General features: G+C 43.9%; 1 protein-coding gene across 6 annotated transcripts in view; it reads left to right on the top strand.

Annotated features, from left to right (window-relative positions):
* Positions 1 to 17775, top strand: part of LOC104671759 (dnaJ homolog subfamily B member 6) — an 83184-nt gene that overhangs the window by 42737 nt on the left and 22672 nt on the right. For all 6 annotated transcript variants that reach the window (XM_010375377.1, XM_010375376.1, XM_010375369.2 and 3 more), the window contains 3 exons: positions 2783 to 2914; positions 6335 to 6479; positions 7058 to 7128. In XM_010375377.1, the coding sequence (XP_010373679.1) occupies positions 2783 to 2914; positions 6335 to 6479; positions 7058 to 7128 (348 nt within the window). The remainder of the gene's footprint in view (positions 1 to 2782; positions 2915 to 6334; positions 6480 to 7057; positions 7129 to 17775) is intronic.

Genomic DNA, 17775 nt, shown 5'->3' with positions numbered 1-17775 from the left:
AAAAGTAACTTGGTTTAGGGACTCAGGTATGGACAGTGAGACTGGCCACACAGGTGCCTTTCTTTGATCTCACTATCACACTGTTACCCAGGTTGGAGTGCAGTGGCTGTTGGCAGGTGTGATCATAGCTCCCTGCAACCTTGGATTCCTGGGCTCAAGCAGTTCTGCCTCAACCTCCCAAGGAGCTGGGACTAAAGACATGTACCACCACACCTGGCTAATTTTTAAATTTATTGTAGAGAAGGGGTCTTGCTATGTTGCCTAGGTTGGTCTTGAACTCCTGACCTCCAGTGATGTCTCCTGTCTTGGCCTCCTTAGGAGCTGAAACTACAGATATTTGCTAATGTCCTCAGTTTATGGAAATGCAGAAATGCCTTTTGTTTTTGAGATGGACTCATGTTCTCTTGCCCAGGCTGCAGTGCAGTGGCACGATCTCAGCTCACTGTATCCTCCACCTCTGGGATACAGTTTTATGAGGCAGTTTTCGTGCCTCAGCCTTCTGGGTAGCTGAGACTGCAGGTGCCCATCACCACTCCTGGCTAACTTTTTTGGTATTTTTAGTACAAAATGTTGGCCAGGCTGGTCTCAAACTCCTGACCTCAAGTGATCTGCCCGCCTCGGCCTCCCAAAGTGCGGGGTTTATAGGCGTGAGCCACTGCGGCCTCCTGGAAATACTTTTTAAGGATCACCTCCTAGGGGAGATGAAGAGAGTTACCGTAGCATAATCAGTTTAACTGTATTTGTAATGTTTGTTTCTTTACCTGGGAGGATATATTGTAGATATGTCAGATAACATGTGACCCAGTGGTGTACAGTCTATGGCTATAAAGTAGAAAGTTACTAAATAGAATGCTTGGATTTTATTTGAATTGGATGCAGTTTTTGTGTCCTAGAGAAATTCACAAAATGTTCCTAGTTTTAGATAACAAGGTTATGATTTAACATCTTTGCTTTTGTTCTTTCTTGTCTTTGAGTAGAATAGTGGGGGACAGTAAGGTCTGTTTGCAAAGTACCTATGACCGTCTTATTATTTTTATGCCTGGGGGGCATTGACTGTGGAATGTGGGCAGTAACTTGCACAGTCAGTAACCGTTTGAGTAACTTCTTGTTGGCATCCCTGTTGTGGCATTCCTTTTCTAGGTCTCCACCTCACGCTGGCTTATGGGCGGAGGGGCAGATTGGCGCATGGGGTGTCCGGGCACTGGTCGTGCTTACCTTCTTCCTCTTCTGTCTCTTGGCCACCTCTTCCAAAAAGTAACCAGTGACCAATTCTCCCAGTGTTTCTTTCTTTGGGACTCAATGTCTTGGGCTTGGCATTGGGTAAAGCCGACTGGCCAGTTTCATTCCAGCGAGCTCTGTGGTAGTCCGGTGTGGACCTCTGCCCTCTCTGCTCTGCGGAAGCTTCCTCAGCCTTTGCTCCTCACTATGTACTATTTGCTGGTCCTGGGGGTACCCAGCATCTCAGGGTTTTGACTGCCCACCTGTACGTCGATCCTTTCAGACTGGTCAGAGTCAGCCTCAGGTGCTCCTTTTCTCTAGTCACTGAATTTTTTTTAGTAGGGACAAAGTCCTGCTATGTTGCCCAGCCTGGATTCAAACTCCTGAGCTCAAGGAATCCTCCCACTCAGCCTCCAGAGTAGCTGGATCAAGTCACTCCTTCTTGTTCATAACCTCAGTTGCTTCATGAATCTCGATTTCTGCTTAATTTCAGTGCTTGTTGTATCCTTGTGTGCTGTGGTATTTATTGTTAACCTTTGTGACTCGAATGTATCCACTCCCTCCTTTGGTCACTCTGGCCTGCAAATAGGCCATACTAATTCTGTAGTTGGTTGTGGCTTGCCTTTGTCTTTATACCTTGCATGTGTTTATGTCTTAATGCATCTATTAGGATTCCTTGCTTTTATCACACGTTTCCCATTTTTTCTGAAAAAAATACAGTAATTAATGCAGAACCCAGGTAAATTAAAAAGCTTTGTATACTTGATGAATGTTTAGTAAGTACTCATTGATTGATAACACCAACAGAGGAAAACAAAGCAGTCAGTTCTGATCTTGATTTTCAGGAGCATTTTGTGTTTCCACTTGGCAGCGTGATGCTTCCTCATGTTGGTGATTTTCTGTTGAGACACCTTCAGGCTTCATCTTATGTCTGCTGGTTAACATTTGTTCAGAATTGATTTCAGCTAATCCTTAAAAGTTTTTTGAGACATCACACTTAGAATAAAAGGAATTTCTGTTGCCGAGGTTTATCAGGGATTTACACTTAGTTTACGTGGCCACACGGTTCCTTCTTTGTGTGTGAGTGTGTGTGTGTGCGCGCGCGCATGTTAGGGTAATCCATTTTTCTGTTTGTTTCTGAATTGCTTTGGAGAAGGCAACTCCAAGGAATACAACAGCCTCAGTGTAAAGCTTTTCTCACTCTTCCAGTGGCCATAGCAGGAACAGCATCTAACAGGACCTCACATCAGTGATGTGAAAAGAGCTGAGTTTGAAGTGCATATTGGTGCTCCCTAAAGAATGTGTATATGTGCTATTTTTAAATTAAGTCTGGTAATTTATTTGATATAAGGTATTGTAGTTTTAGTTGAATTAAACAGTTGGTGAAACTGTTGGTGAGGTAGTCTTTCAGTTACTCTGTAGATAAGGTCTTTTGTTACAACCTTGTCTAAGTTTTTTGTTCCTGAATATGTTACAAATATCTGTTTTCTCTTACTGTAGCTGTCACATGAGGAAAAAAACTTGAAAAAAAGATTTCATAGTGTGTGTTTATGTTTGATTTTAGAAGACCCTTTTGAGGACTTCTTTGGGAATCGAAGGGGTCCCCGAGGAAGCAGAAGCCGAGGGACGGGGTCGTTTTTCTCTGCGTTCAGTGGATTCCCGTCTTTTGGAAGTGGATTTTCTTCTTTTGATACAGGTATTAAATTCCTAGGTTTAATTTCTGTTATCTTAACAGTGGTTAGTACTTATAAGCATAATACTCTTTTAGTTAGAGTAATTTAAAATATGTGCATTGCTTTCGTAGAATAGCATTGTAGATTTGCCAGCTTTTTTTGCTATACAGCTCTACGCTTAATAACCTACATTTTCTCCTAATCTTCCTAAGAATGCTGTACTTGGAAATCTTCTCCTCTTAATATAATAATCAAGGCCAGAATGTAATGAAATTCTTAATTAAAAAGGGGCAAAGTATGTTCTGTGTCAGTAGATGGAAAGTAACGCACTTGGGAAATCTCACTAACCTTCATGCTGTCTAACCTCCTTTGCAGTTAAAACAAAAGTGCACAAATAGGTAGCATCCCAGGAGTGTCCCACTGGATGGAATCGAAGGCTGGGCCTTAACACCAGCCCAGGCCAGGCTCACTCACTAGTGAAGTATCAGCCTCACGCACGTAGCTCTTCATAAGTGGAAACACAGCTTATAGACTGGAGTAACAAGAATATGTATATAAACACACATTATATGCCTGTGAGTTTAGCCTGAAGAATTAGAATCCCATTTTTCTCTGAAGCTTATCCAGTTTCTCTTCACAGAGGAGCGCTTTTTTTTTTTTTTTTAAATTTAGAATGACAGAGTCTCACTTTTAATAAGTGCCACTCTTAGTGTAGTGGCATGGTCTCGGCTCACTGCAGCCTCCTGCCTCCTGGGTTCAAGTGATTCTTGTGCGTCAGCCTCCTGAGTAGCTGGGATTACAGGTGTGCACCAGCAGGCTCAGCTAATTTTTGTATTTTTAATGGAGACAGGGCTTTGCCATGTTGGCCAGGCTGATCTTGAACTGACCTCAGGTGGATCCACCTGCCCTGGCGTCCCAGAGTGCTGGGATTACAGGCATGAGCCACCACTCCTGGCCTGGAGCTGCTGTTTTGATTCTCTCATTTTCATTTTTAAGCCTCCATGGTAAGAATTGGGAGAGCTTGTTACATAGGGTTCCTTCATGATGGTCAGAATTTTATTTCCTTTTAACATTGTGCTCATGCCATCTAGGTAAGTAGTGAATTCTGCCTGATTGGACCTCAGTTTTGATGTGCTTTCCCTCAGCAGATCCTCTCATTTGATACTATGGAATATACTGACCACAGGTTAAGAAAACTAGTTAAAAATACTGCGTAAATAGTCCTTTTTAAAAGTAATCAGTGGCTCCTGTATGTGTGTATGTGGTGGGGGTGTAAGCCTTCTCCACTTCTGAGGTGCCTGTTTACAAAGTATCACAAGAATAAATACTTAGCGAGGCTTGATCTAGACCGTTGTAGTAGTCACCAGCCACGTGTAGGTCCTGATCCCTGGAGGTCTAGCTGCTCCAAATGGAGATCAGCGGGAGTGTGAAATAGTCATTGGGTTTCAAAGATGGAACATGGAAAACAGTATAAAATATCACAAATGATTTTGATTTTTTGTATTTCCAATTGAAATATTTTGGATATACTGTATTAAATAAAATACTACAATTAATTTCACTAGTTTCTGCTTTTTAGTGAAGTCGTTAGAAAAGGTAAACTTAACATACCTGGTTCACATATTTCTTCAGGACACCACTAGCATTAGACAGTATCTGGCCTTAGGTGATTGAATCATGTTCGGAGGTGTGCGTCATTTGTGTTAATGTGAGCGTTTTGGAAGCAGGACAAGTATTAAGCTCTAACCAGTAGACCAGCTTTAATATCAAAAAATAAGTTTGCTTTAGTATGACTTGTGAAATTTTTCAATGTCCACACTGATACACAGTGTCCATAATGTATAATTGAGAATGGTGTCCATGAACCGTAGAAACATAGGTTTTTCAGATGGATACTTGTAGTATTCTTTCTACAGTTATTTTAGTTTTTTTTTTTTTTTTTTTTTTTTTTTTTTTTTTTTTTTTTTGAGACGGAGTCTCTCTCTGCCGCCCAGGCTGGAGTGCAGTGGCCGGATCTCAGCTCACTGCAAGCTCCGCCTCCCGGGTTCATGCCATTCTCCTGCCTCAGCCTCCCGAGTAGCTGGGACTACAGGCGCCCGCCACCTCGCCCGGCTAGTTTTTTGTATTTTTAGTAGAGACGGGGTTTCACCATGTTAGCCAGGATGGTCTCGATCTCCTGACCTCGTGATCCGCCCGTCTTGGCCTCCCAAAGTGCTGGGATTACAGGCTTGAGCCACTGCTCCCGGCCATATTTTAGTTTTTTAATAATTTAGATTCTTATACCCTGTGGTTTGCTGTTCTGTGGTGGTGAGGACATTCTGTTCTTGTGGGGTAAGGGTGTCCATCACAGTCCGTGGAGTTTACAAGCCATGCCATATCAAACAGAGCTTTGATCCTGAGGCTGCTCTGCTGGTTGGAGCTTAATACTGGTCCCGGTTCCAGAATGTTCACATTAACACAACGCATGTGCTGCATGGTGCCAGGCACACCACCCACACGCCGGGGTGGTCTTTGCCATGTCAGAAAGGCTGCTCATGTCCACCGAAGCTCTGCGTGAGGAGAGGGTGAGAGGCTGCACACGACTCTTTAGTGTAGGACAAGATTGTACACTAACACCAGCATGGACCTGCTTTTCATTGTGTCTGAAATGTGAGCCACGTAGTGTCGGCCTGCCGTGAAGTTAACATTGCCAGGACGATTCTTCTACAGAAATAATTTCAATTTTTTTCAGTATTTAGTAGTGAAAGATATTAATGCATTAATGGTAATACATTTCTGGTTTAATATAAATTAAGGATGTTTTCTAGTTGTGCATGAATGCTGGCAACTTAGTAAGTTTTGACAATTGTTTAAATATGTAATGTTAAGCTTAGGTTTAAAAAAGTAAAGCTGGTGGCCGGGCGCGGTGGCTCAAGCCTGTAATCCCAGCACTTTGGGAGGCCGAGGCGGGCGGATCACGAGGTCAGGAGATCGAGACCATCCTGGCTAACACGGTGAAACCCCGTCTCTACTAAAAAAATACAAAAAACTAGCCGGGCGAGGTGGCGGGCGCCTGTAGTCCCAGCTACTTGGGAGGCTGAGGCAGGAGAATGGCGTAAACCCGGGAGGCGGAGTTTGCAGTGAGCTGAGATCTGGCCACTGCACTCCAGCCTGGGTGACAGAGTGAGACTCCTTCTCAAAAAAAAAAAAAAAAAAAAAAAAAAAAGTAAAGCTGGTAAACTGGGTCTTTGTTCCCCTAGAGTCCCCATTGAGGGATTTGAGAGAGAGTCTTTTCCCCTGGGCACCCCAGCACTCCGGCTGAGGCCTTGCTAGTTGCATGGTTTATTACTCATCGGTTCTGCGTCTTAACATTAAACAGTCTGCTACTGAATTTTCAAACTCCTGTCTTTGCATTAGTAGTTGACATAGTTCTCTAAGCATTTTTCTTTTCTGTTTTCCTGTAGGATTTACTTCATTTGGGTCACTAGGTCATGGGGGCCTCACTTCATTCTCTTCCACGTCATTTGGTGGTGGTGGCGGCATGGGCAACTTCAAATCGATATCAACTTCAACTAAAATAGTTAATGGCAGAAAAATCACTACAAAGAGGTACTGTGGTAATCTGCATTTCATATTTTTAGTAAGCAGGCATGATGTTTCACTGGTGCCATGCTGCACGTCTCCCAGAGTGTGAAGCAGAGCTTGTTGTATGCTAGATCTGGCACCATGAAAATCTTCTTCTCTCCAAATTCATTAATTAAAGCTTTTCCTCTTAAATTTTACTTAACTGTGGATTTATTAGAGGAGATCTTTAATGTAAATAAAAGATAAGTTGTAATGTAAATAAAAGATAATAACTTAAGTGTAACAAGATTCTGCAGCATTGTTAAGATGACTAAATGGAAAATCTTTAATAGTAAAGCCTTTACTGTTTTATAGCCTCTGCTTGTATTTAGCATCCACCTGTACAGTATTTGAGACCATTTATTTTGTCAGGTTAATTCTGTTTTAGGAAAGGAAGATGGATTGTTCACAGGTTGGCTTCAGCCGTGTTTTTACAGCCTGAAAATTACTCATATTCATGGTGTATTTCAGCAATGTCGTTAAAAAACTTAAAAAACGTGTGTTACCCTCATACATGTATTTACTTTACCAGAAAGGTTTTTAAATGATTTTTTTTCCTACAGAATTGTCGAGAACGGTCAAGAAAGAGTAGAAGTTGAAGAAGACGGCCAGTTAAAGTCCTTAACAATAAATGGTAAGGAGCAGCTGCTGCGCTTGGATAACAAGTAATTCAACGCACGCGCTTAACAGAAATGTTAAACTATAACGAGCACCATTTGAGGATTAACAGGAACATTTTTTTGAAGATTTCAAACGAACTCGACTTTCAGTATAATTGTACCTAAAGTATTTATAAACAGCTCATCGGAGCCTCTATTTGTCATAGACTTTTGAGTTTATTGTTGGGACCACATAATAGGACCATTTTTTTTGTCTTTAAAATTGTTGTAAATCTCTGTATGCACTTTGCTTTTTTATTAAACGTACTCCAAGGTGAGTCTTGACTCTTTAGTGTAGGACAAGATTGTACACTAACACCAGCATGGACCTGCTTTTCATTGTGTCTGAAATGTGAGCCACGTAGTGTCGGCCTGCTGTGAAGTTAACATTGCCAGGACGATTATTCTACAGAAATAATTTCAATTTTTTTCAGTATTTAGTAGTGAAAGATATTAATGCATTAATGGTAATACATTTCTGGTTTAATATAAATTAAGGATGTTTTCTAGTTGTGCATGAATGCTGGCAACTTAGTAAGTTTTGACAATTGTTTAAATATGTAATGTTAAGCTTAGGTTTAAAAAAGTAAAGCTGGTAAACTGGGTCTTTGTCATTTGCTTTAAAAAAAAAAAAAAAAAAGAAAATAAATGCGAATGTGTTGGTGCATTCTTCCTGAGTGGGATCTGGAGCTTTTTTGTGTCTGTGTATGATTTGTGCCTGGGCTTCTAGTGTCAATTTAATAGCGTTTCGTGCTATTCGTTCAGGTGGATGCCGCACCTCGGTTACATGTAGACATTTTCTTCAGTATATTTGCAGTATATGAAGATTTTCATATTGTAAGTTGCGATTTAGCAATTGATCAAACATTTAATTATGGTAACATTTCTACAGGAGAGGGAAGAAACCATTGTATAATTTTTCATTCTTAAAGTATGTTCTAGTTTTTAGGATTTGATGTAAGGTTACTTATGGAGCTGGGCACAGTAGCTCACTCCTGTAATCCCAGCACTTTGGGAGGCCTAGGCGGGTTGGATCACCTGAGGTCAGGAGTTCGAGACTAGCCTGACCAGGATGGTGAAACCCCTGTCTCTACTGAAAAATTAGCTGGGCGTGGTGGCAGGCGCCTGTAATCCCAGCTACTTGGGAGGCTGAGGCAGGAGAATTGCTTGAACCCGGGAGGTGGAGGTTGCAGTGAGCCAAGATCATGCTATTGCACTCCAGTCTGGGAGGCAGAGCGAGACTTCATCTCAAAAAAAAAAAAAAAAAAAAAAAAACCTTCTGGACAGTATGCATGGGACAGTCATGGAATGATTTAGGAGTGAGCAAAAATAAAGGTTTTCTGTTTCTCAGTTTGTAATACCTTTCATGATTGCCATTGGTAACTAGAATCCTAGCTGTAGTGAATATTGAACTAGATTTAGACTGGATTTAAAACTGTTTTGTTTTGGAACTAAACAGTGTGAAAACTGCTGGAAGGACGGGCGGGTCCCTGACAAGCAGCGCTTTCCATCCGTGCTGGCTTTGCAGGAGGGCACAGAGATTGCTCAGGATATGCCAGAGCGCTTAAGGAACCTGATGTGCTGTTACTGAAAATAAAAAATATTTTAAGGAATTTCATAGGAGCTCAAAAGAGCATAGTAACAGTTAAGTATTTGGGGACAGTTGAACTACAAGAAGAAGAACGAGTGATGTGCTTGTCTGTTGTGTCAGAAATAACCCAGCACACGGCACTTTGTGTCTCTGGATAAGGTAGGTATGCAGCCATGGCACGTGTGGGAAAGCGGGACAGCGCCCTGTAGTGTTGGAAATCCCACCTCACAACTAGCATTGTGGGATCATAGAGCGCGCTTTTGTTTATGCTATCAGGACGGGTGGCTTCTTTGTTACTAAATGAGAAATTCAGGTAGATACTTTGGACTTCAGGGTTTTATAATTTTCATGAGTGGGTGGGATGAGTCAGTGCAGCAGCCTTGAGACATCCAGGGATGTCTAGAAAGACCAGGAAAATAAAGACAAGTCTTGACCTGTAATTGTTAAACTAGGAAGCAGTTTGCTATAGCTTTGGTACTGCAAAAGTTTAGAACACATTTGGTTGTTCTAGAGTTTGTGGAGTGTTTCATGCAACTCTGGCTGTAAACAGTCTACTCAGCATGGTGTTACAGGTAAAATAATGTTTGACTCCTAAGGAATCTTTCTGGTGAAAACTTTTTTTGAGGGGGAGGGAGCATTCATTTGTACTTGGGAAGATTACTGTTTTTTTTTTTATTTTTTTGAGACGGAGTTTTGCTTTGTCGCCCAGGCTGGAGTGCAGTGGCCGGATCTCAGCTCACTGCAAGCTCCACCTCCCAGGTTCACGCCATTCTCCTGCTTCAGCCTCCCCGAGTAGCTGGGACTACAGGTGCCTGCCACCTCGCCCGGCTAGTTTTTCTTTTTGTATTTTTTTTAGTAGAGACGGGGTTTCACCATGTTAGCCAGGATGGTCTCGATCTCCTGACCTCGTGATCTACCCGTCTTGGGCTCCCAAAGTGCTGGGATTACAGGCTTGAGCCACCGCACCCGGCCAATTACTGTTTTTTTAAAGTTTTGAGACGGAGTCTTGCTGTGTCATCCAGACTGGAGTGCAGTGGCGTGATCTTGGCTCACTGTAACCTCTGCCTCCTGGGTTCAAGTGGTTCTCCTGCGTCAGCCTCCTGAGTAGCTGGCATTATAGGTGCCTGCCACCACACTCAGCTAATTTTTGTATTTTTAGTAGAGGTGGGATTTCACCATGTTGTCAGGGCTGGTCAGGAACTTTTGACCTCAAGTGATCTATCCACCTTGTCCTCCCAAAGTGCTGGGATTACAGGCGTGAGCCACTGCGCCTGGCTGAGAAAATTACTTTTATTCCGTTCTTCCATTTAATTTTATTAAGTTACTAATAGAATAAAAAACCTATTTGTTTTCTATTTGCTGTCAAATCTTACACCTTTGATTTTTAAACCCTGTTAAGATTATTCTAGAGACTTCAGTCTAAGTGCATGAGAGCAGCTTTGAAAAGTTAGGAAATGGCTTTGAGCATTGACAGCATCACTCAAGTAAATGATGACTTGGAAGAAGAATAGCATTTGATTTAAATTACAGTTTCTGGTAAAGTCAACCGTTTCTTTATTTTCTGTAGTGTTGAGCGCCTTTGAAAATAGGAAGCTTGAACGCTCCTTAACGGCACATATCTGGTTGTGCACGGCCCCACATGGTCCCAGCCATTCTGGGATATGCGTCTACTGTCTTTGGTTTGTGCTCAATGTCCCTGTTTGAGATTCTTAAGTTTTATTTTTAAAGTCTTTAATTTTTAAAAATACTTCAATAGCTTTTGGGGAGGTAGGTGGTTTTTAGTGATGTGAATGCATTATATTAAAGTGTTGAATTCTGAGATGTCAGTGCTGCTGTCGCCTAAGCAGTGTATGTTGTACCCAAACTGTAGTTTTTTAATCGCTGTTTGGCATCCTTTTGTCTGGAAGGCTCAATAATCTGTGTTTTTGTCATCTCCTATTTTCCTATTCCTTGTAGTTCCCCAGCCCCCGTTGGTTTGATTTAATTCAGTGATGGATTATTCCTTATATCTCTATCCTTTATAAAATTTAAGCTTTTTAGACTCCAAAGATTCCAGGCTTGATTTTGGAAACTCAGGGTTTTAAATCATCTGAAAGATGTCAGTCAATCTTGGCATCACGGGTGACTCGCTCTTCCTCTTGGACGTCCTCCAGTGAATAGCTTTTAGAAGTGGGTGGAGTTAGTGTCACCATTTGCTAAACTTACCTGTGCACCTGGTGTGCTGAAGTAAATGTTCCTTACAGTGTGGTAACGCTTGAGGAACATTGTGGGATGATTGTCTTTCCAATCCATTTTAATTTCTGTTTATTAATTAAAGCTTTAAAAATGCCTGCTTATCCTGTCTTGATTACCTTCTAGCTATTATTTCTCTTCAGGGAATACTGATCTTGTTTTAACCACTACGGAATGAATTAGAAACATTTTTATTTGCAGAGGATTCAACAGTAATAAATAATTGGCATATTATCTCTGTTATTGATGGGCAGCGGTGTTGAAATTTAGCCATTAGCATGTTCAGTAACAGAATGGAGTCAGATGTTATTATTTCTGGAGGTTTTCAAGCACAAAATTAGTTGATTTGAATACTTGATTTAGTGTGGTCTAGAGGGGGCTGAATTACATAACCCACTGCTGTTTGTATTTTTAAAGATGAAGGTATGAGATCTTACCCTTTGGGGTCTTGGTTTCAAAGCCTTTGGATATGGTATTCCTAACTGTTCTAGGGACGTGGGGGGAACTAGATGTAGGCCTTGGTACTAAAGTGTGACCAGTGGTTGAAATGGGGTAGACCGAAGTATGTCATTTGGCTACGTTATTTCGTCTTCCTGTTTAAAAAGGTGAAAAGACGGAGTGTCACAGCAGCTATTCATTCCTGTGTTAGAAATCTAGACGTCACTGATTTCCAGAGATGGCAGAGTTTATGATTGGGCATCAGAAAGCCTGTCTTGGCTTCTCTGTGCTTTGGTCAGTATTTGCTGACTTTTGTGCAGGGTATCAGTCAGTGTTACCTAACTATTCACTAAGGACTCGACTCTGAGCTTTGTGGCCTGGGTAAGTTGCAGACTCAGGGGTTGAGACCCCTGAATGCGCTTTGCCCTTTTCCCTGTACCCTGATAGGGAGAAGATTCCTGCCCTGGAGCGCAACTCCCACAGGAATGCAGGTCCTGTGAAGGCAGTAATTCTTGTCTGTCTGGCTACTGCTGTGTCCTGGCAGGTGTGCCCTGGAAGCATCTTGCTGCGGAAACCCCGATGGTGGTTGCCGTCCCACAGCCCTTGATTCAGAGATGGCCTGGACCGTGGCTGCCTGGAGAGTAGAGCAGGGGCTCACTCCCCGCACCCCCCCTGCTGTGTGACCTGCGGCCCAGCCTGCTGTTGGAAGCTTGCCATGTGGATCAGAAGGACCTGCGTCTTGGCTTACAAAGATTCTCCACTCCGGGGAGCCCTGACTAGCAAATGCCTGTGTGGTGTTGATGCCACAGTCTCGTTGGTGCACACTGCCGTTGCTAGCATAGTGTCCTTTTCTGCCCTGTTAGGTTGGTTGGTTTCTTAAACAGGGCAGCACTGTCATCCCATTCCCCCACCTTGTCCTTCCCCTTCCCCCTGGCCAGTTACTGAACTGACTACCGGTTCAGGCACTGGTGGGAAATCACTCGCAGAACTTCCGGAACCATAGAGACTGGAGGTGTTCTGAAGGAGGCTTTGGTGCTGAAACATTGTTGCAGAAATGTGGTGTGGAGCCTCTTTCCTGCTGGTCTTACCCAGGGGATGTGGTTTGCTTCCCGAGGGGTCAGCGCTGTGCTGGGAGGTCTGAGAGGTGACATTTTCCTCTGTCTTCCCACAGCTGCCCTGAGTTGGCAAGAAGTGCTGTGCCCAAGGACGGGCTCGTTGCTAATGGTGTGTGGGGGAGACGTGGCTCCTGAGGCCTGGAGCATTCGTTCATTCATTCCTTTATATTATTTTACATTTTTTTTTTTTTTTGAGACGGAGTCTCACTGTGTCGCCCAGGCTGGAGTCTGGAGTGCAGTGGCCGGATCTCAGCTCACTGCAAGCTCCGCCTCCCGGGTTCCCGCCATTCTCCTGCCTCAGCCTCCGGAGTAGCTGGGACTACAGGCGCCCGCCACCTCGCCCGGCTAGTTTTTTGTATTTTTTTAGTAGAGACGGGGTTTCACCGTATTAGCCAGGATGGTCTCGATCTGCTGACCTCGTGATCCGCCCGTCTCGGCCTCCCAAAGTGCTGGGATTACAGGCTTGAGCCACCGCGCCCGGCCTATTTTACATTTTACTTAACTTTTGGACCAGGTCTTGCTCTGTAACACAGGCTGGAGTACAGTGGTGCAGTCACAGCTCTCTGTAGCCTTGAACTCCTGGGCTCAAGCATTCCTCCCACCTCAGCCCCTAAGCAGTTGGGACTACAGGTGTGTGACGTAATGCCTGGCTAACTTTTTATATTTTTAGTAGAGACGGGGTTTTGCCATGTTGCCCAGGCTGGTCTTGAACTCTTGGGCTCGAACTCTTCACCCCTTGGCCTCCCAGAGTGCTGGGATCACAGGCATGAGCCCCCACTCACGGCCCAGAGCATTTTACACTAAATGTCAGGAATTGCTGGTAGGAACAGCAGCCGGAGCAGAAGCTCGTGGTGTGGTCGTCAGGGAACTGTGGAGTTTGCTGCCTGCATGAGACACGTTTCTTTCTTTCTTTTTTTTTTGGGCGGAGTCTTGGTCTGTCGCCCAGATTGGAGTGCAGTGGCGCCGTCTCAGCTCACTACAAGCTCTGCCTCCTGGGTTCATGCCATTCTCCTGCCTCAGCCTCCTGAGTAGCTAGGGACCACAGGTGCCCACCACCACACCTGGCTAACTTAAAATGTGTTTTTAGTAGAGACGGGGTTTCACCATGTTAGCCAGGATGGTCTCGATCTCCTGACCTTGTGATCCGCCTGTCTCAGCCTCCCAAAGTGCTGGGTTTACAGGCGTGAGCCACCACGCCCGGCCCGCAAGACACGTTTCTTACATGCATTTCCGCCAAATTGAGAACTTTGCTGCTCGTCAGCTCCAGGCCAAATAACCTCTTACCCAAAACTTCCAGGGCTGCTTTACGTAATACCAGGCCTCTGAGAAAGTCAAATCCAGAACTCGAACGAGAAACTTTTCCACAAGTCTTTTGAGCCGTATATTTCGGTGTCCGTGGGTCAGCGGTCCCTGCACAGATGAATTGGCACTGGACACAGTCTCCTGTGGTGGCTGCTGGGGCCCGAGCCTTCCCTGCCAGTCCCTGACTAGCAGGAAAGACAAGTTCCCCTAGTTGGGGTCTGTGCCCAGCATGAGTGGTCTATCCAGTGAGTGGCTGGGCACAGTTGTCCCCATCCATGGCTGATGTCTGGTGGCAGTTAGCAGCCACTGGGTCTCAGCCCAAGTCTCCTGTGGAGCCTGGCAAAGTATTGGGGTCCTTTTCCACGTAATATTTAAAGTATTTGTGTAGAGTCTTATGTACTTGTAGGAGCAGTTTGTTAAATTAGGTACCTAGAAGTTGAGCAATTGGCTTGAGAAACGTGTGCATTGAAAATTGGTTAGGTTACCAGGCGGTGTGGCTCGTGCCTGTATTCCCAGTGCTCTAGGAGGCTGAGGTGGGCTGATTACTTTGAGCCCAGGAGTTTAAGACCAGCCTGGGCAACATGGTCAAACCACGTCTTTACAAAAAATAGAAAATTAGCTGGGCTTGGTGTGGCATGCGCTTGTAGTCCCAGCTACTCGGGAGGCTGGGGTGGGAGGATCAGTTGTGCCGGGGATGTAAGGCTGCAGTGAGCCGCGATTGTGCCACTGCAGTCCAGCCTGGGCAACAAGGAGACCCTGTCTCAAAAAAAAAAAAAAAAAAAAAAAAAAAAAAAGTCATAAATGATTTCTCAGAAGGAGTCTTCTCCTATCAACAATGGATTGGGGTCTGTGTCATCACACTTGCTAGTACTGTCAACAATTTCTAAAATTTGCATCTTGGCTATCTAGGGTTAGGCCTAATCTTGTGTTACTTGCGTGTGCCTCTTTTTCTGTGGACTTAATCTCCTGATTTTATAGGAGCCCTTTACGTACTAGTTGATTAGTCCTTGGCCTGCTGTGTTGAAAGGGTTTTTTTTTTTACCTGTTTTCCTTTTGTTCATGTGACTTACTGTGTGGTAGTCTTACTTACACAGACGTGTGTGCCTGTTATGAAACTGCCCCATATTTTTATTTTGTACTCGTGTGTGTGTTTACTTTTATTTACTTGGAAAGGTTGTTGTGTGGAAGACAGCCAGCTTTGTCCCAGACTTCTTGCCCGCATTGTCCACCACGTTTCTGCTGGACTCTCATCCCGTCTGGTTTCTTGCACCCTGTATGGATGGCAGTGCATCTGGAAACGCAGCTCATTTCCAGCTCGTTTCTAGGCCAGTCTTTGTCATGCTTTCAGATGAAAGGTGCAGTCAGTGCGAGGAACACCCCATGTAGATTTGGGAGAGCGTTTGACACCCGAGAGCCATGTGACAGTGTAATTTTTTTTTTCAACGTCCTGTTTTACAGACAGCTGTAAAGTGCTGTCTTAATACGTAGGTGTGCACATTTCTTCAGTGTATCACGACATGAAGCTGGGAATGCCCTGTGTGTTTTCTTTTCTAACTTGTTACGGAAAACCAGGAAGTCGGTACGCCTTACGTTGCTTTTTATCTCATCACTTTAGTCTTGGTATTCTGATTTTATTCTATTATTTTTATTTTTTTGCGATGGTGTCTTCTTGTGTCACCCAGGCTGGAGTGCAGTGGTTTGATCTCAGCTCAGTGTAACCTCTGCCTCCTGGGTTCAAGTGATTCTCCTGCTTCAGCCTCCTGAGTAACTGGGATTACAGGCACCTGCCACCACCCCTGGCTAATTTTTTTGTATTTTTAGTAGAGATAGTTTCACTATTTTGGTCAGGCTGGTCTCGAACTCCTGACCTCAAGTGATCCGCCCTCCTTGGCCTCCCAGAGTGCTGGGATTATAGGTGTGAGCCACCGCGCCTCGCCTATTCTGATTTTAAAAAAGAATTGGAATATCATATTTTTTACAGTTGGAAAACTATAAATTTTCTCATGTTTACTCCCCCTCCCTTTTTTATTTTTTTGAGACAGAGTTTCGCTCTTGTTGCCCAGGCTGGAGTGCAGTGGTGCAATCTAGACTCACCACAACCTTCACCTCCCGGGTTCAAGTGATTCTCCTGCCTCAGTCTCCCAAGTAGCTCGGATTACAGGCATGCACCACCATGCCTGGCTTATTTTGTATTTTTAGTAGAGACAGAGTTTCTCCATGTGGGTCAGGCTGGTCTTGAACTCCTGACCTCAGGTGATCCACCTGCCTCGACCTTCCAAAGTGCTGAGATTACAGGCGTGAGCCACCGCGCCCGGCCTATTTTTTAAATTGATATAAGTATTTTTGTCTTGTTTTCCAGCAGGCTGATTTTAGTATTTTACTGTGTGATTATGTTTCTGAGAAAGATTAGTTACTGTGTTTATGACCAAAAATTCCTCTACATGGCACTGTTGGGTTCTCTTATACCTTGATTTTACTTTGGGTTTTAGATTGTGTAGATAGAGGGTGAGGCTCCCAGCCCTGTGATCTTGAGGGTGAGTTGGGAGCCGTCTGTGCCCTGCCTATCCCAACACCAGGTTCAGCTGCCCGTGAAGTCATTTGTTTCTGGCACATTTCCTAGTTACTGATATTTTGTAATCATTAAAAATGTTTTTAAATTGTGGCTGGTAATTGTATGTATTTGTGGGGCGCGTGTGTGCAGTGGGTGATGATCAGATTGGGGTGAATGGCAGAGCCACCTCAAACAGTTGATTGCTTTGTGTTGGGAACATTCGGAACCTCTCAGAAAACTTGAGTGATTTCCCAAGCTGTGGTTTGTTGCGGGGTTTTCTTTCCTATCAGTTTGCTAATTTATGTGTTCACGGGAAGGGTCCACGCTGTTCTGAGGCCTGTGATCACACGCCTTTCTCATTCTTCATGTTTGTCCGTGTCTGTAAAGGCTTCTGAGTGTTTTCCTTTTGGTTTAGTTTCTCTTTCAGAAGAATAGCTTTCTAATAGAATATCTAATTGTTATCCTAAGTTTTTCTTCCTATTCTTCTGGTTGGTTGTGCTTCTGCAGAATATTTATTTGCAGCATTTTTGTTCATTAATAGGAATTTTAAGAATTGCTTTTAAGTTTGACTTGTAAAACATTTTTGTTGATTTCTAAGTCGCTTGTTCTTTTACATTTCTATTTTCATTCAGAGCATAACCCATATGGCATCTGTTTTGGAAGGAAGGGTCAAGAAACAGCACATGTTGCCCTGTCAGTTCTGTGAACTTGTATTCTACTGGGCTTTTTTCTGCTTGGTTAAGAAATGCTGGTCCTGTGTATCTACCTATTTAAGTCCAGGCATGTGGCTCACGCCTGTATTCCAGCACTTGGAGTGGCCACGCGGGTGGATCGCTTGAGCCCTGGAGATCGAGGCTGCAGTAAGTCGTGATGACGCCACTGCACTCCAGCCTGGGTGATGGAGTGAGACCCTGTCTCAAAAAAAAAAAAAAAAAAAAAAAAATTGAAAATGTGAATCCATCTAGAACATTTTTGTGTGAGGTGGCCTCACTTCTTCTCCTCTGTGGACAGTTTGTCCTTCCTCCGTGATGAATTGTGATTTAATTTTTAATGATTTGCTTGTCTGCAGCTTTTCTGGGGAGGAACTTTCTTGGTATTAACCCATCATGAGTACGTTTCTTAAGGATGTGTGCGATTTCCCTCTCGTGAAGGAGAAGCAACACATCACAAGAGCAGATTTTGTCCGCACCTCTCAGCGGAGCTTAGAACCATACAGAAAGTGGGCCAGGCGTGGCGGCCTACGCCTGTAATTCCAGCACTTTGGGAGGCTGAGCCGCGTGGTGGGTGGATTGCTTGAGCTCAGCCTGGGCAACGTGGTGAGAGTCTGTCTCCACAAAGAATAGAAAAAATTAGCCGGGTGCGGGGGTGCGTGCCTCTAGTCTCAGCTACTCAG

This window comes from Rhinopithecus roxellana, chromosome 6, assembly GCF_007565055.1.
Source record: "Rhinopithecus roxellana isolate Shanxi Qingling chromosome 6, ASM756505v1, whole genome shotgun sequence".
NCBI classification, from domain to species: Eukaryota; Metazoa; Chordata; class Mammalia; order Primates; family Cercopithecidae; genus Rhinopithecus; species Rhinopithecus roxellana.
The sequence above is the reverse complement of the archived record's forward strand: the minus strand, read 5'-3'. Positions and strand labels throughout refer to the sequence as shown.